Source organism: Salvelinus namaycush, unplaced genomic scaffold (genome assembly GCF_016432855.1).
Source record: "Salvelinus namaycush isolate Seneca unplaced genomic scaffold, SaNama_1.0 Scaffold773, whole genome shotgun sequence".
In the NCBI taxonomy this organism is placed as follows: Eukaryota; Metazoa; Chordata; class Actinopteri; order Salmoniformes; family Salmonidae; genus Salvelinus; species Salvelinus namaycush.
The window spans coordinates 73,171-98,594 of NW_024061501.1; the positions used below are offsets into that span (position 1 = coordinate 73,171).

General features: G+C 46.0%; 2 protein-coding genes across 2 annotated transcripts in view; one reads left to right on the forward strand and one right to left on the reverse strand.

Moving 5' to 3' along the window:
* Positions 1-19,290, reverse strand: part of LOC120042767 (phospholipid phosphatase-related protein type 1) — a 44,825-nt gene extending 25,535 nt beyond the window's left edge. The window contains exons 1-2 of the mRNA XM_038987568.1: positions 19,087-19,290; positions 5,492-5,624 (exon numbers count right to left, since the gene is read on the reverse strand). Of these exons, the coding sequence (XP_038843496.1) occupies positions 5,492-5,624; positions 19,087-19,290 (337 nt within the window). The remainder of the gene's footprint in view (positions 1-5,491; positions 5,625-19,086) is intronic.
* Positions 19,291-20,360: 1,070 nt separating this feature from the next.
* On the forward strand, positions 20,361-22,701 carry LOC120042768 (uncharacterized PE-PGRS family protein PE_PGRS54-like). The gene is made up of 2 exons (XM_038987570.1): positions 20,361-20,420; positions 20,563-22,701. The coding sequence occupies exons 1-2, from the start codon at positions 20,361-20,363 to the stop codon at positions 22,699-22,701; spliced, it is 2,199 nt and encodes a 732-aa protein (XP_038843498.1).
* Positions 22,702-25,424: the final 2,723 nt, after the last annotated feature.

Here is a 25,424-nt window from a genome sequence, read left to right on the forward strand (position 1 = left end):
AGGGACTGGGAAACTGGTCAGAATTGAAGGAATGATGGATGACGCTAAATACAGGGAAATTCTGGAGGGAAACCTGCTTCAGTCTTCCAGAGATTTGAGACTGGGACGGAGGTTCACCTTCCAGCAGGACAATGACCCTAAGCATAGTGCTAAAGCAACACTCAAGTGGTTTAAGGGGAAACATTTAAATGTCTTGGAATGGCCTAGTCAAAGCCCAGACCTCAATCCAATTGAGAATGGTTAAGGATCGGCCTCTTTTTTTCAATTTTCTCCTAAAATGACATACCCAAATCTAACTGCCTGTAGCTCAGGACCTGATGCAAGGATATGCATATTATTGATACCATTTGAAAGGAAACACTTTGTAGTTTGTGGAAATGTGAAAGGAATGTAGGAGAATATAACACATTAGATCGGGTAAAAGATAATACAAAGAAAAAAACAACCGTTGTTTTTTTTTTGTTTTTTTTTGTACCATCATTTTTTTGTACCATCGTCTTTGAAATGCAAGAGAAAGGCCATAATGTATTATTCCGGCCCAGGTGCAATTTAGGTATTGGCCACAAGATGGCAGCAGTGTATGTGCAACGTTTTAGTGTGGTCCAATGAAACATTGCATTTCTGTTCCAAATGTTGTATCAAGACTGCCCAAATGTGCCTAATTTGTTTATTAATAACTTTTCATGTTCAAAACTGTGCACTCTCCTCAAACAATAGCATGGTATTCTTTCACTGTAATAGCTACTGTAAATTGGACAGTGCAGTTAGATTAACAAGAATTTAAGCTTTCTGCCAATATCAGATATGTCTATGTCCTGGGAAACGTTCTTGTTACTTACAACCTCATGCTAATCGCATTAGCCTACGTTAGCTCAACCGTCCCACAGGGGACACACCAATCCTCATAAAGATTGCTGTACACCAGCAGGAACCCATCCAACTTGAAGGAGCTGAAGCAGTTTTGCCTTGAAGAATGGGCAAAAATCCCAGTGGCTAGATGTGCCAAGCTTATAGAGACATACCCCAAGAGACTTGCAACTGTAATTGCTGCAAAATGTGGCTCTACAAAGTATTGACTTTGGGGGGGTGAATAGTTATGCACGCTCAAGTTTTTTTTCTTTTCTTATTTCTTGTTTGTTTCACAATACAAAATATTTGGCGTCTTCAAAGTGGTAGGTATGTTGTGTAAATCCAATAATACAACCCCCCCCAAAAATCAATTTTAATTCCAGGTTGTAAGGCAACAAAAAAGGAAAAATGCCAAGGGGGTTGAATACTTTCGCAAGTCAATGCAGGTCCCCTAAAGTAGTGAATGAATAGCCCTTTTGATCATGACCTGCATGGTAAACTGTGATCCTGACCTGCATGGTAAACTGTGATCCTGACCTGCATGGTAAACTGTGATCCTGACCTGCATGGTAAACTGTGATCCTGACCTGCATGGTAAACTGTGATCCTGACCTGCATGGTAAACTGTGATCCTGACCTGCATGGTAAACTGTGATCCTGACCTGTATGGTAAACTGTGATCCTGACCTGCATGGTAAACTGTGATCCTGACCTGTGATAAACTGTGATAATTTTTTCTAAAACATTTTTTATTTAACTAGGCAAGTCAGTTAAGAACAAATTCTTATTTACAATGACGGCCTAGGAACAGTGGGTTAACTGCCTTGGTCAGGGGCAGAACGACAGATCTTTACCTTGTCAGCTCAGGGATTCAATCTAGCAACCTTTCGGTTACTGGCCCAACGCTCTAACCACTAGGCTACTAGGTTATCTGCCTGGGCCTCTCTGCCTGGGCCTCTCTGTTTGGGCCTCTCTGCCTGGGCCTCTCTGCCTGGGCCTCTCTGCCTGGGCTCTCTGCCTGGGCCTCTCTGCCTGGGCCTCTCTGCCTGGGCCTCTCTGCCTGGGCCTCTCTGCCTGGGCCTCTCTGCCTGGGGATCCTGTGTCGTTTTATATGTTCATGAAATACACAGAGTGTACAAAACATTAAGAACACGTTCCTAATATTGAGTTGCATCCACCCCCTTTTGCCCGCAGAAGAGCCTCAATTCGTCGGGGCATGGACTCTACAAGGTGTCGAAAGCATTCGTTACATTAGAGAAGCTCTCCCCCTACAGTATTACCTCATGCTGCATCTGCCAATTCACTGAGTCGTCTTCCAGCCACGACAACGGCAATAAAGCAAACCTTTTACTTCATAATTATCAGATAGATATGTGAACCGTACTAATCTAGCTAGCCAGCTGAATGAATGAATGACGTTTTATTTTTGTGTCAACTTGCCTGTTGTCAACTCATCCCTTACGGGATTAATTGACACATAAACAAACATTACAATAATTCACTGTGATAATTAAATGCTAATTATTATTCTGGTGTTCTCTGTATTGCACATCACATAAAGAGTGAAACATTTTAAAATAATAAAATAAAAACAATAAAAAGTAAGGTAAAAATCAATACATAATAGTAAATTTTATCACTAGAGCTGTACAATAATATACATACATACATACATACACACGGTATAAATACACATAGATACATACATACATACAACATATACAGATAAATAAATAGGAAAAAAAACTGGTAAAAATTACATAAAACTAATGTTACACAAGGTAGATGTACATTTTTTGTGGGTAGCTACCAATTCTTACAAATATGTACAACATGGAATACGCATTCGAGGTGCCCTTCGTGCTCCGTTTCACATACTTTGATTTGGACTCATTCTCCGACCCTCCTTGCTCTCATTCTCCGACCCTCCTTGCTCTCATTCCCCGACCCTCCTTGCTCTCATTCTCCGACCCTCCTTGCTCTCATTCTCCGACCCTCCTTGCTCTCATTCTCCGACCCTCCTTGCTCTCATTCTCCGACCCTCCTTGCTCTCATTCCCCGACCCTCCTTGCTCTCATTCTCCGACCCTCCTTGCTCTCATTCTCCGACCCTCCTTGCTCTCATTCTCCGACCTTCCTTGCTCTCATTCTCCGACCCTCCTTGCTCTCATTCTCCGACCCTCCTTGCTCTCATTCTCCGACCCTCCTTGCTCTCATTCTCCGACCCTCCTTGCTCTCATTCTCCGACCCTCCTTGCTCTCATTCTCCGACCCTCCTTGCTCTCATTCTCCGACCCTCCTTGCTCTCATTCTCCGACCCTCCTTGCTCTCATTCCCCGACCCTCCTTGCTCTCATTCTCCGACCCTCCTTGCTCTCATTCCCCGACCCTCCTTGCTCTCATTCTCCGACCCTCCTTGCTCTCATTCTCCGACCCTCCTTGCTCTCATTCTCCGACCCTCCTTGCTCTCATTCTCCGACCCTCCTTGCTCTCATTCTCCGACCCTCCTTGCTCTCATTCCCCGACCCTCCTTGCTCTCATTCTCCGACCCTCCTTGCTCTCATTCTCCGACCCTCCTTGCTCTCATTCTCCGACCTTCCTTGCTCTCATTCTCCGACCCTCCTTGCTCTCATTCTCCGACCCTCCTTGCTCTCATTCTCCGACCCTCCTTGCTCTCATTCTCCGACCCTCCTTGCTCTCATTCTCCGACCCTCCTTGCTCTCATTCTCCGACCCTCCTTGCTCTCATTCTCCGACCCTCCTTGCTCTCATTCTCCGACCCTCCTTGCTCTCATTCCCCGACCCTCCTTGCTCTCATTCTCCGACCCTCCTTGCTCTCATTCCCCGACCCTCCTTGCTCTCATTCTCCGACCCTCCTTGCTCTCATTCTCCGACCCTCCTTGCTCTCATTCTCCGACCCTCCTTGCTCTCATTCTCCGACCCTCCTTGCTCAGAGCAAGGCAGAATGCCTTTTCAGACACAACCTCTGTGTATGACGCATTATTATCTGGATTGTTTGCCCATGAAATAACAATCCTTTGTATTCTAATTCCCTGAGTCTGCCTGGACCTCTAAGTCTGCCTGGGCCTCTAAGTCTGCCTGGGCCTGGGCCTCTCTGTCTGCCTGGGCCTGGGCCTCTCTGTCTGCCTGGGCCTGGGCCTCTCTGTCTGCCTGGGCCTCTCTGTCTGTTCCTTACTACCTGCGGGCCCTGGTTAACAGTAGTCCCCTACTACCTGAAGGCCCTGGCCAACAGTAGTCCCCTACTACCTATACAAAGAATAGTGTGGGGTTTGGGACTGAACCATGAGTATAAACAAATATCACCAGCGCTGAGCTGAGGAGTTGAGGGAGAGACAAGAGGCTCAGAGAGAGGTGAGCTCTCTGGTCACTAGTGTGGAAGACAGTGTAAAATTAATCTGATGCTGCTGCCCCTGGCTCTGTCTGAGCAGGGGTACGTGGGTAATGGTGTCTTCTCAGGCTTGGGATTGGTACGATCTGGCCCAGTGTATTCAGTGCCCCCTCCTCTCCTCTCGGAGAGATCTGATAAATGTCATTTCCAGCTGAGATATTATGTCATTATATATGGGAAGGTACCACAGGAATAGAAGAACTAATACATGGACGTTATAAAGTGGCTGGATGGAAAAACCTACAGCAAGACCAGTAGAACAACTGACAAAACTACAGCCAAGACCAGTAAAACAACTGACAAAACATACAGCCAAGACCAGTAAAACAACTGACAAAACTACAGCCAAGACCAGTAAAACAACTGACAAAACATACAGCCAAGACCAGTATAACAACTGACTAAACATACAGCAAAGACCAGTAGAACAACTGACAAAACATACAGGCAAGACCAGTAAAACAACTGACAAATCTACAGCAAAGACCAGTGGAACAACTGACAAAACTACAACCAAGACCAGTGGAACAACCAACAAACGCACAGGCAATACCAGTCTAACAACTGACAAAACCTACAGGCAAGACCAGTATAACAACTGACAAACGCACAGGCAATACCAGTCTAACAACTGACAAAACCTACAGGCAAGACCAGTATAACAACTGACAAACGCACAGGCAATACCAGTCTAACAACTGACAAAACCTACAGGCAAGACCAGTATAACAACTGACAAACGCACAGGCAATACCAGTCTAACAACTGACAAAACCTACAGGCAAGACCAGTATAACAACTGACAAACGCACAGGCAATACCAGTCTAACAACTGACAAACCATACAGGCAAGACCAGTATAACAACTGACAAACGCACAGGCAATACCAGTCTAACAACTGACAAAACCTACGGCCAAGACCAGTAAAACAACTGACAAACGCACAGACAATACCAGTCTAACAACTGACAAAACCTACGGCCAAGACCAGTAGAACAACTGACAAACGCACAGGCAATACCAGTCTAACAACTGACAAACCATACAGGCAAGACCAGTATAACAACTGACAAACGCACAGGCAATACCAGTCTAACAACTGACAAACCATACAGGCAATACCAGTCTAACAACTGACAAAACCTACGGCCAAGACCAGTAGAACAACTGACAAAGCTGTAGACATGACCAGTAAAACAAAATGACAAAACCTAAAGACCAGTAGAACTGACTCACCAATAAACCTGACGATTCTTCTGATGAGGGGGTTCAGGTAGCAGCACTCCCCCGTCAAGATGGTCTTCTCCTGGGTTAGTAGCACCGCCCGTGTGGACTTCATGATGTACATGGATACCTCTCCGATGAAGATCTGACGACAGACAGATACACTTATTTAGTTTTTATTTGATATAATCCCAGCCCCCTGTCCCCACAGGAGGTCTTTTGCCAGGCAGTCAATGTAAAAAAGAATATGTTCTTAACTGACTTGCCTTAACTGAATTAAATAAAGGTTAAATTAATAAATAAAAATGAAACACAAGGTGTGACCAGAGTTACAACCTTATACCTTTACCTGACCCTAACACCTAGTCCTAACTCCTAGTCCTAACACCTAGTCCTGACCCTAACTCCTAACCCTAACTCCTAGTCCTAACCCTAACACCTAGTCCTGACCCTAACACCTAGTCCTGACCCTAACACCTAGTCCTGACCCTAACACCTAGTCCTAACACCTAGTCCTGACCCTAACACCTAGTCCTAACACCTAGTCCTAACACCTAGTCCTAACACCTAGTCCTAACACCTAGTCCTAACACCTAGTCCTAACCCTAACCCTAACCCTAACCCTAACACCTAGTCCTGACCCTAACACCTAGTCCTGACCCTAACACCTAGTCCTGACCCTAACACCTAGTCCTGACCCTAACACCTAGTCCTGACCCTAACACCTAGTCCTGACCCTAACTCCTAGTCCTAACCCTAACACCTAGTCCTAACTCCTAGTCCTGACCCTAACACCTAGTCCTGACCCTAACACCTAGTCCTGACCCTAACACCTAGTCCTGACCCTAACTCCTAGTCCTGACCCTAACACCTAGTCCTGACCCTAACACCTAGTCCTAACACCTAGTCCTGACCCTAACACCTAGTCCTGACCCTAACACCTAGTCCTGACCCTAACACCTAGTCCTGACCCTAACACCTAGTCCTAACACCTAGTCCTGACCCTAACACCTAGTCCTAACACCTAGTCCTAACACCTAGTCCTAACACCTAGTCCTAACACCTAGTCCTAACACCTAGTCCTAACCCTAACTCCTAGTCCTAACCCTAACTCCTAGTCCTAACCCTAACTCCTAGTCCTAACTCCTAGTCCTAACCCTAACACCTATCCCTAACCCTAACTCCTAGTCCTGACCCTAACTCCTAGTCCTGACCCTAACACCTAGTCCTGACCCTAACTCCTAGTCCTAACCCTAACACCTAGTCCTGACCCTAACTCCTAGTCCTAACACCTAGTCCTAACCCTAACACCTAGTCCTGACCCTAACTCCTAGTCCTAACCCTAACACCTAGTCCTGACCCTAACACCTAGTCCTGACCCTAACACCTAGTCCTGACCCTAACACCTATCCCTAACCCTAACTCCTAGTCCTAACCCTAACACCTAGTCCTGACCCTAACACCTAGTCCTGACCCTAACACCTAGTCCTGACCCTAACTCCTAGTCCTAACCCTAACACCTAGTCCTAACACCTAGTCCTAACCCTAACACCTAGTCCTAACCCTAACACCTAGTCCTGACCCTAACTCCTAGTCCTAACACCTAGTCCTAACCCTAACACCTAGTCCTAACCCTAACTCCTAGTCCTAACACCTAGTCCTAACCCTAACACCTAGTCCTAACCCTAACACCTAGTCCTAACCCTAACACCTAGTCCTGACCCTAACACCTAGTCCTAACCCTAACACCTAGTCCTGACCCTAACTCCTAGTCCTAACCCTAACCCTAACACCTAGTCCTGACCCTAACACCTAGTCCTGACTCCTAGTCCTAACCCTAACACCTAGTCCTGACCCTAACTCCTAGTCCTAACCCTAACACCTAGTCCTAACCCTAACACCTAGTCCTGACCCTAACTCCTAGTCCTAACCCTAACACCTAGTCCTGACCCTAACACCTAGTCCTAACACCTAGTCCTGACCCTAACTCCTAGTCCTGACCCTAACTCCTAGTCCTGACCCTAACTCCTAGTCCTGACCCTAACACCTAGTCCTGACCCTAACTCCTAGTCCTAACACCTAGTCCTAACCCTAACTCCTAGTCCTGACCCTAACTCCTAGTCCTAACACCTAGTCCAAACCCTAACTCCTAGTCCTGACCCTAACACCTAGTCCTAACACCTAGTCCTAACACCTAGTCCTAACCCTAACTCCTAGTCCTAACCCTAACACCTAGTCCTGACCCTAACACCTAGTCCTAACACCTAGTCCTAACCCTAACTCCTAGTCCTGACCCTAACACCTAGTCCTAACCCTAACACCTAGTCCTGACCCTAACTCCTAGTCCTAACCCTAACACCTAGTCCTAACCCTAACACCTAGTCCTGACCCTAACTCCTAGTCCTGACCCTAACACCTAGTCCTAACCCTAACTCCTAGTCCTGACCCTAACACCTAGTCCTGACCCTAACACCTAGTCCTGACCCTAACACCTAGTCCTGACCCTAACACCTAGTCCTGACCCTAACACCTAGTCCTGACCCTAACTCCTAGTCCTGACCCTAACACCTAGTCCTAACCCTAACTCCTAGTCCTAACCCTAACTCCTAGTCCTAACCCTAACTCCTAGTCCTAACCCTAACTCCTAGTCCTGACCCTAACACCTAGTCCTAACCCTAACTCCTAGTCCTGACCCTAACACCTAGTCCTAACCCTAACACCTAGTCCTGACCCTAACACCTAGTCCTGACCCTAACACCTAGTCCTGACCCTAACTCCTAGTCCTAACCCTAACACCTAGTCCTGACCCTAACACCTAGTCCTAACCCTAACACCTAGTCCTGACCCTAACTCCTAGTCCTAACCCTAACACCTAGTCCTGACCCTAACACCTAGTCCTGACCCTAACACCTAGTCCTGACCCTAACACCTAGTCCTGACCCTAACACCTAGTCCTGACCCTAACTCCTAGTCCTAACCCTAACACCTAGTCCTGACCCTAACTCCTAGTCCTAACCCTAACACCTAGTCCTATCCCTAACCCTAACTCCTAGTCCTGACCCTAACACCTGACCCTAACTCCTAGTCCTGACCCTAACTCCTAGTCCTAACTCCTAGTCCTGACCCTAACCCTAACTCCTAGTCCTAACCCTAACTCCCACTACTAACTCCTAGTCCGAACCCTAACACCAAGTCCTGACCCTAACACCTAGTCCTAACCATAACACCTAGTCCTAACCCTAACCCTAACCCTAACTCCTAGTCCTAACCCTAACTCCTAGTCCTATCCCTAACACCTAGTCCTGACCCTAACACTTAGTCCTAACACCTAGTCCTAACACATAGTCCTAGTCCTAACACCTAGTCCTAACACCTAGTCCTAACCCATAGTCCTAACCCTAACCCCTAGCCCTAACACCTAGTCCTAACCCCTAGTCCTAACACCTAGTCCTAACCCCTAGTCCTAACACCTAGTCCTAACCCCTAGTCCTAACCCCTAGTCCTAACACCTAGTCCTAATACCTAGTCCTAATACCTAGACCTAATACCTAGTCCTAATACCTAGTCCTAATACCTAGTCCTAATACCTAGTCCTAATACCTAGTCCTAATACCTAGTCCTAATACCTAGTCCTAATACCTAGTCCTAATACCTAACCCTAACACCTAGTCCTAACCCATAGTCCTAACCCTACACCTAGTCCTAACACCTAGTCATAACACCTAGCCCTAACACCTAGTGCTAATACCTAGTCCTAACCCCTAGTCCTAACACCTAACCCTAACACCTAGTCCTAACCCATAGTCCTAACCCTAACACCTAGTCCTAACACCTAGTCCTAACACCTAGTCCTAACACCTAACCCTAACACCTAGTCCTAACACCTAACCCTAACCCATAGTCCTAACCCTAACACCTGACCCTAACACCTAGTCCTAACCCTAACACCTAGTCCTGATCCTAACACCTAGTCCTAACCCTAACACCTAGTCCTAACACCGGGTCCTAACACCTAGTCCTAACCCTAACACCTAGTCCTGACCCTAACACCTAGTCCTAACACCTAACCCTAACACCTAGTCCTAACACCTAGTCCTAACACCTAGTCCTAACCCCTAGTCCTAACACCTAACCCTAACACCTAGTCCTAACCCCTAACCCTAAAACCTAGTCCTAACCCCTAGCTATTGCACTGGTCTTGCTTTGCCATACCTCCAAAATCACATTTTTGGTCTGGAGAATTTTGCATTCGCCGAAACGGTTTGAATGGGCCTTTGGATTACAGCGGCTACATTTTGATTGGATGTTACATTTTAAGAACACCCCCCCCCCCCACATGCCCAGGGTAGAAGGAGTGCTGTGTGTCACTACCGTTCTGGGTAGAATATGCTAGTTTCAAGTGCAAACATAATGCTTTGTATTCAGGACAAAAAGCACATGTCTTGCATTTTATGCAGTATTACGTTAAGGCCTTATTGCAAAGAGGATGCATGTATGGGAATATTTTTTATTCTGTACAGGCTTTTTTCTTTGCAATCTGTAATTTATGTTAGTATGGTAGAGAATCGACAATGTTTTTTATCCATTCTCAGTTTTCTCCTATCACAGCCATTAAACTCTGTAACTGTTTTAAAGTCACCACTGGCCTCATTGTGAAATCCCTGAGCGGTTTCCTTTCTCTCCGTCAACTAAGTTAGGAAGGACACCTGTATCTTTATAGTGACTGGCTGTATTGATACACCATTCAAAGTGTAACAATTAATAACTTCACCATGCTGAAAGGGATAGTTAATGTCTGCTTTTTTTTAACTCATTTACCAAAAGGTGGCCATCTTTGCGAGGCTTTGGAAAACCTGGTCTTTGTGGTTGAAACTGCTTGTAATTCACTGCTCGACACTGGCACGCTGGTAGGGACATTCTATGTGTGGGGTACAGAGATATCCTTCAAAACCCATGATAAACACTATTATTGCAAACTATTATGTGACTTGTTAAGCAAATATTTACTCCTGATCTTATTTAGGCTTGCCATAACAAAGGGGTTGAATACTTATTGACTCAAGACATTTCAGCTTTTCATGTTTAATGAATTGAGAAAATGTTCTACAAATGAAAATTCCTTTGACATGATGGGGTATTGTGATGTCATTATGGGATATTGTGATGTCATTATGGGGTATTGTGATGTCATTATGGGATATTGTGATGTCATTATGGGATATTGTGATGTCATTATGGATGTCATTATGGGATATTGTGATGTCATTATGGGGTATTGTGATGCCATTATGGGGTATTGTGATGTCATTATGGGGTATTGTGATGTCATTATGGGATATTGTGATGTCATTATGGGGTATTGTGATGTCATTATGGATGTCATTATGGGGTATTGTGATGCCATTATGGGGTATTGTGATGTCATTATGGGGTATTGTGATGTCATTATGGGATATTGTGATGTCATTATGGGGTATTGTGTGTAGATCCATGACACAAAATCTCAAATTAATACATTTTAAATTCAGACTGTAAGACAACACAATGTGGAAAAAGTAAAGAGGTGTCAATACTTCTAAAGGCTCTGTGTATGAGGATAACCATATACAAGATTTTGTAGATTCATTTTTGCAATGTTGTTTACACAAAGTTTGCAGTTGTTCTCGTAGATAGATAGAGACTAACGCAGCTAACCTTTTAGTTCAATAATTTGCTGTTTTTAACCCTGTTTGTACCCCACACATTTCGTTGGCTTTATAATTGTGAGAGAAATTGAACTAGCTAGCTAGATATACGTAGGTAGCTTTCAAAGTTAGCTGAGTTTTTTCAAAACTATTCTGCCAGTGGGTGAATAGTGTCCTAAAACCAGTCTGCCAGTGGGTGAATAGTGTCCTAAAACCAGTCTGCCAGTGGGTGAATAGTGTCCTAAAACCAGTCTGCCAGTGGGTGAATAGTGTCCTAAAACCAGTCTGCCAGTGGGTGAATAGTGTCCTAAAACCAGTCTGCCAGGGGGTAAATAGTGTCCTAAAACCAGTCTGCCAGTGGGTGAATAGTGTCCTAAAACCAGTCTGCCAGTGGGTAAATAGTGTCCTAAAACCAGCATGCCAGTGGGTGAATAGTGTCCTAAAACCAGTCTGCCAGTGGGTAAATAGTGTCCTAAAACCAGTCTGCCAGGGGGTAAATAGTGTCCTAAAACCAGTCTGCCAGTGGGTGAATAGTGTCCTAAAACCAGTCTGCCAGTGGGTGAATAGTGTCCTAAAACCAGTCTGCCAGTGGGTAAATAGTGTCCTAAAACCAGTCTGCCAGTGGGTGAATAGTGTCCTAAAACCAGTCTGCCAGTGGGTAAATAGTGTCCTAAAACCAGTCTGCCAGTGGGTGAATAGTGTCCTAAAACCAGTCTGCCAGTGGGTAAATAGTGTCCTAAAACCAGTCTGCCAGTGGGTGAATAGTGTCCTAAAACCAGTCTGCCAGTGGGTAAATAGTGTCCTAAAACCAGTCTGCCAGTGGGTGAATAGTGTCCTAAAACCAGTCTGCCAGTGGGTGAATAGTGTCCTAAAACCAGTCTGCCAGTGGGTGAATAGTGTCCTAAAACCAGTCTGCCAGGGGGTAAATAGTGTCCTAAAACCAGTCTGCCAGTGGGTGAATAGTGTCCTAAAACCAGTCTGCCAGGGGGTGAATAGTGTCCTAAAACCAGTCTGCCAGTGGGTAAATAGTGTCCTAAAACAAGTCTGCCAGTGGGTAAATAGTGTCCTAAAACCAGTCTGCCAGTGGGTGAATAGTGTCCTAAAACCAGTCTGCCAGTGGGTGAATAGTGTCCTAAAACCAGTCTGCCAGTGGGTAAATAGTGTCCTAAAACCAGTCTGCCAGTGGGTAAATAGTGTCCTAAAACCAGTCTGCCAGTGGGTGAATAGTGTCCTAAAACCAGTCTGCCAGTGGGTGAATAGTGTCCTAAAACCAGTCTGCCAGTGGGTGAATAGTGTCCTAAAACCAGTCTGCCAGGGGGTGAATAGTGTCCTAAAACCAGTCTGCCAGTGGGTGAATAGTGTCCTAAAACCAGTCTGCCAGTGGGTGAATAGTGTCCTAAAACCAGTCTGCCAGTGGGTAAATAGTGTCCTAAAACCAGTCTGCCAGTGGGTAAATAGTGTCCTAAAACCAGTCTGCCAGTGGGTAAATAGTGTCCTAAAACCAGTCTGCCAGTGGGTGAATAGTGTCCTAAAACCAGTCTGCCAGTGGGTGAATAGTGTCCTAAAACCAGTCTGCCAGTGGGTGAATAGTGTCCTAAAACCAGTCTGCCAGTGGGTAAATAGTGTCCTAAAACCAGTCTGCCAATGGGTGAATAGTGTCCTAAAACCAGTCTGCCAGTGGGTGAATAGTGTACTAAAACCAGTCTGCCAGTGGGTAAATAGTCCTAAAACCAGTCTGCCAGTGGGTGAATAGTGTACTAAAACCAGTCTGCCAGGGGGTAAATAGTGTCCTAAAACCAGTCTGCCAGTGGCACGCACGGTTTCTCCGACGGCGCTAATCTTGGGAGCACTTTTGGAGCAGGGTATTTGATTGGTTTGACAAGTTGTGAGGCGTCACTGACTGGTTCCCATCCGTCTTTAGCTGATTTCTGCCATGGACTTCCTGTAGGCTTCCCATTTTAGGAAGCCTGGTTTGCGACGAGGCTACCGTAGCCCGAACCATGAATCCTAACACCCTAAAAGTCAGCCCTAACCCGGGGGGGACAAACACAGACACACTGTGTCAACAAACAAACACAAACACAAATAAAATGTGTTGTGGTTGTATTACAGCAGTTTTACCTCCATGACAAACCAACACAAGGAAGACAGCATTTATCTATTTTAAATCTGAATCTATTTTACAGGACAATATAATAATTACAGTACATGTCCTGAATCTATTTTACAGGAGTACATTTTGACCTAATGGACACCTTGTGGCTGTGTTTTTTTTATTTATGAAAAAGCTTTTTGAATCTAAGTATGTTGGAAAAAGCCTTTTTTGCACAAGGAAAGGAAATGTCCTGAGGCAATGTGTTAGCTTCTGTATTGTATTGTATTTATTATGGATCCCCATATGAGGTCCAGCAAAATTAAGGACGTTTATACAATTATAAAAACATTACAAAACATTCACAGATTTCACAACACACAGTGTGCCCTCAGGCCCCTACTCCACCACTACCACATATCTACAGTACTAACTCTATGTGTATGTATACTGCATATATTATTGTGTGTGTTGTGTTGTGTGTGTGTGTGTGTGTGTGTGTGTGTGTGTGTGTGTGTGTGTGTGTGTGTGTGTGTGTGTGTGTGTGTGTGTGTGTGTGTGTGTGTGTGTGTGTGTGTGTGTGTGTGTGTGTGTGCCAGTGTTTGTGTTGCTTCAAAGAGGACAGTGTAAGAAAGGAGGACAATGTGGTTGTTTCTATAGAGATAACTCTATAGGGTTTGAAATGTAACATGTTAGGATGTGGACTAGTGGGTTTGAAATGTAACATGTTAGGATAACCTAAGAGAGAGGGGGGATGTTACAATAAAGAGAGAGAGGGGATGTTACAATAAAGAGAGAGAGAGGGATGTTACAATAAAGAGAGAGAGGGATGTTACAATAAAGAGAGAGGGGGATGTTACAATAAAGAGAGAGAGGGGGGATGTTACAATAAAGAGAGAGGAGGATGTTACAATAAAGAGAGAGAGGGGGGATGTTACAATAAAGAGAGAGGGGGGATGTTACAATAAAGAGAGAGGGGGATGTTACAATAAAGAGAGAGGGGGGATGTTACAATAAAGAGAGAGGGGGGATGTTACAATAAAGAGAGAGGGGGGATGTTACAATAAAGAGAGAGGGGGATGTTACAATAAAGAGAGAGAGAGGGATGTTACAATAAAGAGAGCGGGGGGATGTTACAATGAAGAGAGAGGGGGGATGTTACAATGAAGAGAGAGGGGGGATGTTACAATAAAGAGAGAGAGGGGGGATGTTACAATAAAGAGAGAGGGGGATGTTACAATAAAGAGAGAGAGGGATGTTACAATAAAGAGAGAGAGAGGGATGTTACAATAAAGAGAGAGAGGGGGGATGTTACAATAAAGAGAGAGAGGGGGATGTTACAATAAAGAGAGAGAGGGGGGATGTTACAATAAAGAGAGAGAGAGGGATGTTACAATAAAGAGAGAGAGAGGGATGTTACAATAAAGAGAGAGGGGGATGTTACAATAAAGAGAGAGGGGGATGTTACAATAAAGAGAGAGGGGGGATGTTACAATAAAGAGAGAGGGGGGATGTTACAATAAAGAGAGAGGGGGGATGTTACAATAAAGAGAGAGGGGGGATGTTACAATAAAGAGAGAGAGGGGGATGTTACAATAAAGAGAGAGAGGGGGATGTTACAATGAAGAGAGAGGGGGGATGTTACAATAAAGAGAGAGGGGGGATGTTACAATAAAGAGAGAGAGGGGGATGTTACAATAAAGAGAGAGAGGGGATGTTACAATAAAGAGAGAGATGGGGATGTTACAATAAAGAGAGAGGGGATGTTACAATAAAGAGAGAGAGAGGATGTTACAATAAAGAGAGAGGGGGATGTTACAATAAAGAGAGAGGGGGATGTTACAATAAAGAGAGAGGGGGATGTTACAATAAAGAGAGAGAGAGGGATGTTACAATAAAGAGAGAGGGGGATGTTACAATAAAGAGAGAGGGGATGTTACAATAAAGAGAGAGAGAGGGATGTTACAATAAAGAGAGAGGGGGATGTTACAATAAAGAGAGAGGGGGATGTTACAATAAAGAGAGAGAGGGGGATGTTACAATACAGAGAGAGAGGGGGATGTTACAATAAAGAGAGAGAGAGGGATGTTACAATAAAGAGAGAGAGAGGGATGTTACAATAAAGAGAGAGGGGGATGTTACAATAAAGAGAGAGAGGGGGATGTTACAATGAAGAGAGAGGGGGGATGTTACAATAAAGAGAGAGGGGGGATGTTACAATAAAGAGAGAGAGGGGGATGTTACAATAAAGAGAGAGAGGGGATGTTACAATAAAGAGAGAGAGGGTATAAAACACCAAAGGTCTTCTGACTGGCATGGAAGTGGCTAGAGTCTTCAGAGGCGTCAGGATAATAAGTTGTCTGAAACCAGGAGATGTGGTGCAGTGATAACTGGAGTGTAGAAACAGTGCCCTCTAGTGTTGATTCTCTGAAGTAATAAAAACGATCGATATCTCAGTGTTTTCTACGTGAAGACTTGAAAATTATATATTTTACCCAGTTGTTGTGTCGTGAGCCCACGAGTGGATAACTCATAACATTACGTGCCAAGATTCTTTAATCGGCGTCCTTTTCAAGCCTATCACAAGACAAACAAAAGAGATGTCACGGAATGGTCTGCTGAAGGTCATTATCAGAGCCACTTTATGACCCACATGTAGAACGGGGAAGGGGGGGGGTTCACTACTATGGTCCAACAAAGGAACCCTTCTCTCCCCTTTCTCTGCAACAAAGAGGACATGACCCAGAGAGAAAGAGGACATGACCCAGAGAGAAAAAGGACAAGGCCCAGAGAGAAAGAGGACATGACCCAGAGAGAAAGAGGACATGACCCAGAGAGAAAGAGGACATGACCCAGAGAGAAAGAGGACATGACCCAGAGAGGAAAAATACATATCAATTAATGACCTGTTGTAACAACCAGAATATAAATGTTTCTACTTTTCCTGTAATAGGTGTTTGACTGTTATATGAAAGGTACAGACTTGATCAGACTTGACCATGTTTGGACTCCGCAGACAATGCATTTCATCCTGGAGATAGTTTTTTTCATTGTTCAAGACACCTTTTGTCATTCTGTGAACACATATGAGCAAATCTCATGTTATATATCATACGAACCTTGCCATTATGATTCCTTACAAATCAACTGGGCGGTCCCAATGACACAGATCAGCCCTTAGAGCCCTCCGTGAGTCTCCCTATAATTACCCGGTCTTACTAACCAGAAATCAGATCAGAACTTCGGGAGGTGTGTGGTCACCACCTTAGAGGTTCAATGATTCATCGCTTGGGAACTAACTCTGACCGTTATCCCCTGAGAGGAACTGTTGCTGAACAACACACTCCGATCACTCATAAACGAACCGCTGAGTTTCCTATCTCTCTCAGAAGGGACCCCAAACATTATATTAAACACCAGTGTCTTAAACAAACGTTTATCTCCTCGGACTGAACGATTTGAGAACTGAACTGAGAAAGAACAGCGAGCGAACGCGTGACCTCCTACGAGAGGAAGCAGCCCCTTAGTCTGAAAGCTCCAACACCAGGACCATTGACCCCCCCTTTTCCCTGCCTACCACGCCGCCATGTCTCCCCACTGGACCAGGCGGCCCTCAGCTAAAGGTACATGTAAATACCTCATTGAATTGACCCTTAGTGTGACACTGTGTCTGTGTAAACAAGGTGGCAGTAACTGATTATATTAACAATGGTAATTACATAGTAGGATCAAAACGGTGAGAAACCAGTGTCCAAATACGGATGTGAACTGATAGCCTAGCCACTGGCGACCCCTGGTGGAACCTGACTGATGTAGCCACTGGCGACCCCTGGTGGAACCTGACTGATGTAGCCACTGGCGACCCCTGGTGGAACCTGACTGATGTAGCCTCTATGTGACCCCTGGTGGAACATAACTGATGTAGCCTCTATGTGACCCCTGGTGGAACATAACTGATGTAGCCTCTATGTGACCCCTGGTGGAACATAACTGATGTGACCTCTATGTGACCCCTGGTGGAACATAACTGATGTAGCCTCTATGTGACCCCTGGTGGAACATAACTGATGTGACCTCTATGTGACCCCTGGTGGAACATAACTGATGTGACCTCTATGTGACCCCTGGTGGAACATAACTGATGTGACCTCTATGTGACCCCTGGTGGAACATTACTGATGTGACCTCTATGTGACCCCTGGTGGAACATTACTGATGTGACCTCTATGTGACCCCTGGTGGAACATTACTGATGTGGCCTCTATGTGACCCCTGGTGGAACATTACTGATGTGGCCTCTATGTGACCCCTGGTGGAACATTACTGATGTAGCCTCTATGTGACCCCTGGTGGAACATAACTGATGTGGCCTCTATGTGACCCCTGGTGCAGCTATCCTTAAATCTCTGAAGACTCCAGCCACTTCCATGCACCACATCTGCAGTAAACACTATCTAAAGCCAAAGTCAAAACACAGTGAAAATAGCGGTCACAATCAAACGTAGAAATAAATATTAAAAGATAAATTAGGTTGATGTATTGATCTTTTCAGTTTTATTAATTAACATATCTCTCCATTAAATACAGAAAACAACTAAGATAATGGAGCGCTGATAAAAGCACCTTCGTGTCCCAGGGGAGGTTCAACGTGTTACACAAACTGAGACAGAAGTCCCAGAGGAGGTTCAACTTGTTACACAAACTGAGACAGAAGTCCCAGAGGAGGTTCAACGTGTTACACAAACTGAGACAGAAGTCTCAGAGGAGGTTCAACGTGTTACACAAACTGAGACAGAAGTCCCAGAGGAGGTTCAACGTGTTACACAAACTGAGACAGAAGTCCCAGAGGAGGTTCAACTTGTTACACAAACTGAGACAGAAGTCCCAGAGGAGGTTCAACGTGTTACACAAACTGAGACAGAAGTCCCAGAGGAGGTTCAACGTGTTACACAAACTGAGACAGAAGTCCCAGAGGAGGTTCAACGTGTTACACAAACTGAGACAGAAGTCCCAGAGGAGGTCCAATTTATTACACAAACTGAGACAGAAGTCCCAGAGGAGGTTCAACGTGTTACACAAACTGAGACAGAAGTCCCAGAGCAGGTTCAACGTGTTACACAAACTGAGACAGAAGTCCCAGAGGAGGTTCAACGTGTTACACAAACTGAGACAGAAGTCTCAGAGCAGGTTCAACGTGTTACACAAACTGAGACAGAAGTCCCAGAGGAAGTTCAACGTGTTACACAAACTGAGACAGAAGTCCCAGAGGAGGTTCAACGTGTTACACAAACTGAGACAGAAGTCCCAGAGGAGGTTCAACGTGTTACACAAACTGAGACAGAAGTCCCAGAGGAGGTTCAACGTGTTACACAAACTGAGACAGAAGTCCCAGAGGAGGTTCAACGTGTTACACAAACTGAGACAGAAGTCTCAGAGGAGGTTCAACGTGTTACACAAACTGAGACAGAAGTCCCAGAGGAGGTTCAACGTGTTACACAAACTGAGACAGAAGTCCCAGAGGAGGTTCAACGTGTTACACAAACTGAGACAGAAGTCCCAGAGGAGGTTCAACGTGTTACACAAACTGAGACAGAAGTCCCAGAGGAGGTTCAACGTGTTACACAAACTGAGACAGAAGTCCCAGAGGAGGTTCAACGTGTTACACAAACTGAGACAGAAGTCCCAGAGGAGGTTCAACAGACAGACAGACAGACAGACAGACAGACAGACAGACAGACAGACAGACAGACAGACAGACAGACAGACAGACAGACAGACAGACAGACAGGACAGACAGGACAGACAGGACAGACAGGACATACAGTACTCACGATGATGGTGGGAGTGGCGGCGACCACGCAGTAGAGGATGAGGGGAGGGATGAAGCTGCTCTCGTCCACCCCGGGGTACGGCTTCATCAGGTCAGCATCGTTGCAGAAGAACCCCTGGACGTGGATGCCGAAAGTGTCGGTCAACTCAAAGTAGTAGGCCAGCAGGACGGTCCCTGCCATGATCACCAGCTGGAGAGACAACATCAGGGAGAGATCAGGCTGGAACCCTAACCTAACCTAACCTAACCTAACCTAAATACAACCTGACTTAACGCAAAGTAGTAGGCCAGCAGGACGGTCCCTGCCATTATCACCAGCTGGAGAGACAACATCAGGGAGAGATCAGACTGGAACCCTAACCTAACTTAAATACAACCTGACTTAACTCAAACACAACCTAACCTAACCTAAATACAACCTGACTCAACTCAAAGTAGTAGGCCAGGAGGACGGAGCCCACCATGATCACCACCTGAAAGAACAACGCGGTCACATTAGTGACTAAGGCTTTGTTTACACTGCAGGCCTTAATACGCAAACCAATTTTGTTTTTCAAATCCGTTATGGAATACTGACTGTCCAAACAGCAAGAGGATATTTTTGTACGACTCTTAGGACCAGTTTCCCAGACACAGATTAAGCCTAGTCCTGGACAGACAAAGCAAACCCAATGGACATTCTCCATTGAAATGGAGTCTTAGTCCAGGTATAGGGTTAAACCGTTTGGGGTAAATCGGCCCTTAGTTACAAGAGAACCGGCCTTAGTTACAAGAGAGAAGCTTCCGTTCCATTGACCTTGATGGAGTAAGGAAGGAGACAGACAGTCTAATCAAATACCTACACTTTAATCAGCACTATGAAATTACAGACAGTCTCATCAAATACCTACATTTTGATATTACAGACAGTCTAATCAAATACCTACACTTTGATATTACAGAGTCTAATCAGCATCAGTGATCAATACGGACAACGGGTCCCGTCAAAAAAAACGGACAAACAAGGCAATCTTAACATATCATCCCCCATGAATGAGGCATCATTCACCCAGTGGTGTCTGAGATAGCGTGTGACGTACACATGAACAAATGTACGGAGACAGATTCATTGTCACCTTCTCGATTTCATCGTGGGGGGACCATAAAACGTACTGCTGTTGAGTGTAACAATAGAAGGTAAGTTTACATACGTTTCTAAGTGAAAACATACTGTGCCACAGTGAAAGTGGCAATTTCCACCGGTTTTGGAAGCGAGTGGATTGTTCAAATGTTCAAATGAAGACAAATACAACCAAGAGGCTGCGGACCACAGCGGCTGTCTTGGAACATAGCACAGTAACTAACCCAGTGACTCTGACAGCCCCCAGGTAATTCCCGTTATTACTACATGAGTTTTGTGTATTGTCTGCTGGAAATTCTCTCAATTCTAGGGGGGGTGAAATCAGACTGTACACTCTCCGGCAGACTTTAAAACCAGCCTGAGGCTAATGGAGCTAACGAAGCTAATGGGGCTAACAGAGCTAATGGAGCTAACGGGGATAACGGAGCTAATGGGGATAACGGAGCTAATGGGGATAACGGAGCTAATGGGGATAACGGAGCAAATGGGGATAACGGAGCAAATGGGGATAACGGAGCTAATGGGGATAACGGAGCAAATGGGGCTAACGGGGCAAATGGGGATAACGGAGCAAATGGGGCTAACGGAGCAAATGGGGCTAACGGAACAAATGGGGCTAACAGAGCTAATGGGGCTAACGGGGATAATGGAGCTAATGGGGATAACGGAGCTAATGGGGATAACGGAGCAAATGGGGATAACGGAGCAAATGGGGATAACGGAGCTAATGGGGATAACGGAGCTAATGGGGCTAACGGAGCAAATGGGGCTAACGGAGCAAATGGGGCTAACGGAGCAAATGGGGCTAACGGAACAAATGGGGCTAACAGAGCTAATGGGGCTAACGGGGATAATGGAGCTAACCGGGATAACGGAGCTAACGGGGATAACGGAGCTAATGGAGCTAACAGGGATAATGGAGCTAACGGGGATAACGGAGCTAACGGGGATAACGGAGCAAATGGGGATAACGGAGCAAATGGGGATAACGGAGCTAATGGGGATAACGGAGCTAACGGGGATAACGGAGCTAACGGGGATAACGGAGCTAATGGAGCTAACAGGGATAACGGAGCTAATGGAGCTAACGGGGATAATGGAGCTAACAGGGATAACGGAGCTAACAGGGATAATGGAGCTAACGGGGATAATGGAGCTAACAGGGATAACGGAGCTAACAGGGATAATGGAGCTAACAGGGATAACGGAACTAACAGGGATAACGGAGCAAATGGGGATAACGGAGCAAATGGGGATAACGGAGCTAACAGGGATAATGGAGCTAACAGGGATAATGGAGCTAATGGAGCTAACAGAGCTAATGGAGCTAATAGAGCTAACAGAGCTAACGGGGCTAACGGGGCCAACGGAGATAACGGGGCTAACGGAGCTAAAGGAGCTAACGGGACTAAGGGAGCCAACGGGGCTAACGGAGCCAAGGCGACTAACGGACCCAACGGGGCTAACGGAGCCAAGGCGACTAACGGAGCCAACGGGACTAACGGAGCCAACGGGACTAACGGAGCCAACGGGGCTAACGGAGCCAAGGTGACTAACGGAGCCAACGGTACTAACGGAGCCAACGGGACTAACGGAGCCAACGGGACTAACGGAGCCAACGGGACTAACGGAGCCAACGGGGCTAACGGAGCCAACGGGACTAACGGAGCCAACGGGGCTAACGGAGCCAACGGGACTAACGGAGCCAACGGTACTAACGGAGCCAACGGGGCTAACGGAGCCAACGGGACTAACGGAGCCAACGGGACTAACGGAGCCAACGGTACTAACGGAGCCAACGGTACTAACGGAGCCAACGGGGCTAACGGAGCCAACGGGGCTAACGGAGCCAACGGGACTAACGGAGCCAACGGTACTAACGGAGCCAACGGGGCTAACGGAGCCAACGGTACTAACGGAGCCAACGGTACTAACGGAGCCAACGGTACTAACGGAGCCAACGGGGCTAACGGAGCCAACGGGGCTAACGGAGCCAACGGGGCTAACGGAGCCAACGGGGCTAACGGAGCCAACGGGACTAACGGAGCCAACGGGGCTAACGGAGCCAACGGGGCTAACGGAGCCAACGGGACTAACGGAGCCAACGGTACTAACGGAGCCAACGGGACTAACGGAGCCAACGGGGCTAACGGAGCCAACGGGACTAACGGAGCCAACGGGACTAACGGAGCCAACGGGGCTAACAGAGCCAACGGGACTAACGGAGCTAATGGGGCTAACGGAGCCAACGGTACTAACGGAGCCAAGGCGACTAACGGAGCCAACGGGGCTAACGGAGCCAACGGGACTAACGGAGCCAACGGGACTAACGGAGCCAACGGGGCTAACGGAGCCAACGGGACTAACGGAGCCAACGGGACTAACGGAGCCAACGGGACTAACGGAGCCAACGGGGCTAACGGAGCCAACGGGACTAACAGAGCCAACGGGACTAACGGAGCCAACGGGACTAACGGAGCCAACGGGGCTAACTGAGCCAACGGGACTAACGGAGCCAACGGGACTAACGGAGCCAATGGGGCTAACAGAGCCAACGGGACTAACGGAGCCAACGGTACTAATGGTGCCAATGGGGCTAACAGAGCTAATGGGGCTATGAATGTACAAAGTATTATCCCCAAGATGGGCATGTTGGACATTTGGTTCCAGGATACAAATCCCGTCATTTCAGTGTGCTCTGAAACATGGTTAAAATCTCTGGTGATGACAATTCCATTGCACTTCATGATTATAATGTTTACAGATGTAATAGGCCAAAGAATGTGGTGTAGATATTTCAGTGAAAAACAACTTTAAGGAGACCCAATATCTCAATGTCTCGCTTCCCAAGCAATTTGAAATACTAGTTAGAAATGTTAATTACAGGGATCTATCGCCCTCCATCCACCACAGCAGGTGTTAATTTCTATGTTGCAGGGATCTGTGTTGTCTTCATCTCTAGTCATAATGACCTGGTTAACCCACTAGACAGGACACCATCTCAGCTGCTTCTCTAGTCATAATGACCTGGTTAACCCACTAGACAGGACACCATCTCAGCTGCTTCTCTAGTCATAACGACCTGGTTAACCCACTAGACAGGACACCATCTCAGCTGCTTCTCTAGTCATAATGACCTGGTTAACCCAGTAGACAGGACACCATCTCAGCTGCTTCTCTAGTCATAATGACCTGGTTAACCCAGTAGACAGGACACCATCTCAGCTGCTTCTCTAGTCATAATGACCTGGTTAACCCACTAGACAGGACACAGCACCATCTCGACTGCTTCTCAGTCATAATGACCTGGTTAACCCACTAGACAGGACACCATCTCAGCTGCTTCTCTAGTCATAACGACCTGGTTAACCCACTAGACAGGACACAGCACCATCTCAGCTGCTTCTCTAGTCATAATGACCTGGTTAACCCACTAGACAGGACACCATCTCAGCTGCTTCTCTAGTCATAATGACCTGGTTAACCCACTAGACAGGACACCATCTCAGCTGCTTCTCTAGTCATAATGACCTGGTTAACCCACTAGACAGGACACCATCTCAGCTGCTTCTCTAGTCATAATGACCTGGTTAACCCACTAGACAGGACACCATCTCAGCTGCTTCTCTAGTCATAACGACCTGGTTAACCCACTAGACAGGACACAGCACCATCTCGGCTGCTTCTCTAGTCATAATGACCTGGTTAATCCACTAGACAGGACACCATCTCAGCTGCTTCTCTAGTCATAATGACCTGGTTAACCCACTAGACAGGACACCATCTCAGCTGCTTCTCTAGTCATAATGACCTGGTTAACCCACTAGACAGGACACCATCTCAGCTGCTTCTCTAGTCATAATGACCTGGTTAACCCACTAGACAGGACACCATCTCAGCTGCTTCTCTAGTCATAACGACCTGGTTAACCCACTAGACAGGACACAGCACCATCTCGGCTGCTTCTCTAGTCATAACGACCTGGTTAACCCACTAGACAGGACACCATCTCAGCTGCTTCTCTAGTCATAATGACCTGGTTAACCCACTAGACAGGACCATCTCAGCTGCTTCTCTAGTCACAATGACCTGGTTAACCCAGTAGACAGGACACCATCTCAGCTGCTTCTCTAGTCATAATGACCTGGTTAACGCACTAGACAGGACACCATCTCAGCTGCTTCTCTAGTCATAATGACCTGGTTAACCCACTAGACAGGACACCATCTCAGCTGCTTCTCTAGTCATAATGACCTGGTTAATCCACTAGACAGGACACCATCTCAGCTGCTTCTCTAGTCATAATGACCTGGTTAACCCACTAGACAGGACACCATCTCAGCTGCTTCTCTAGTCATAATGACCTGGTTAACCCACTAGACAGGACACCATCTCAGCTGCTTCTCTAGTCATAATGACCTGGTTAACCCACTAGACAGGACACAGCACTGCCCTGTATATTGATCTGTCGAAAGCACTAGATACTGTTGATCATGCACTCCGGCTACGAAAGCCACCCAAAATTGCTCTAGACCAAACTCTGTTGATGAATTTCAGTGTCATTTTCTGAACATAAACTAAAGGAGTCCCACAAGCCTCAATACTAAGTGCTTTACTGTTCACTTTTTACATTTAACATGTTTGTTTGTCCCTGAATAATAATAACTGGGGCTTACATCTCTACGCAGAGGACAGTAATTTATTTCTGTGCCCCCTCAGTGCAGCAGGTCATTCACAACCTCCAGCTTGGTTTTAATTAAATTCAAGAATAGCTCACTGATCTTAAATGAATACTGAATGCTGATAAAACAAAGTTTATGTTTTTCTCTCCAGGTCTCGTATCGTACCAAATGTATCGTACCTTTACGTTGAGAGGATCCCGAATCGAGCGAGTCTCCCATTACAAGTATCTAGGTATTTGGATTTACGATAAGATGTATTTTAAGACACACATTGATAAGCGGACAAAAAAAAAGTTGTGAGTAAACATTGATTTCCTGTATAGAAATAAATACAGTCTCACTTTTTTTAAAAAGGAGGAAGATTGTTCAAGCATCTCTCCTCCCAGTAATTGACTGACGACTCAATATACATGCACACAGCAGTCTGTGTTTAAACCTCTATATTCAGTCTACCACTCAGTCTCTGTGTTAAAACCTCTATATTCAGTCTACCACTCAGTCTCTGTGTTAAAACCTCTAGATTCAGTCTACCACTCA

Coding starts and splice junctions, on each gene's coding strand:
- LOC120042768 (XM_038987570.1), top strand. CDS start 20,361: ATGAAGACAAATACAACCAAGAGGCTGCGGACCACAGCGGCTGTCTTG. Junction 20,421..20,562: donor CTGTCTTGGAACATAGCACA/GTAACTAACCCA, acceptor CTTTAAAACCAG/CCTGAGGCTAATGGAGCTAA.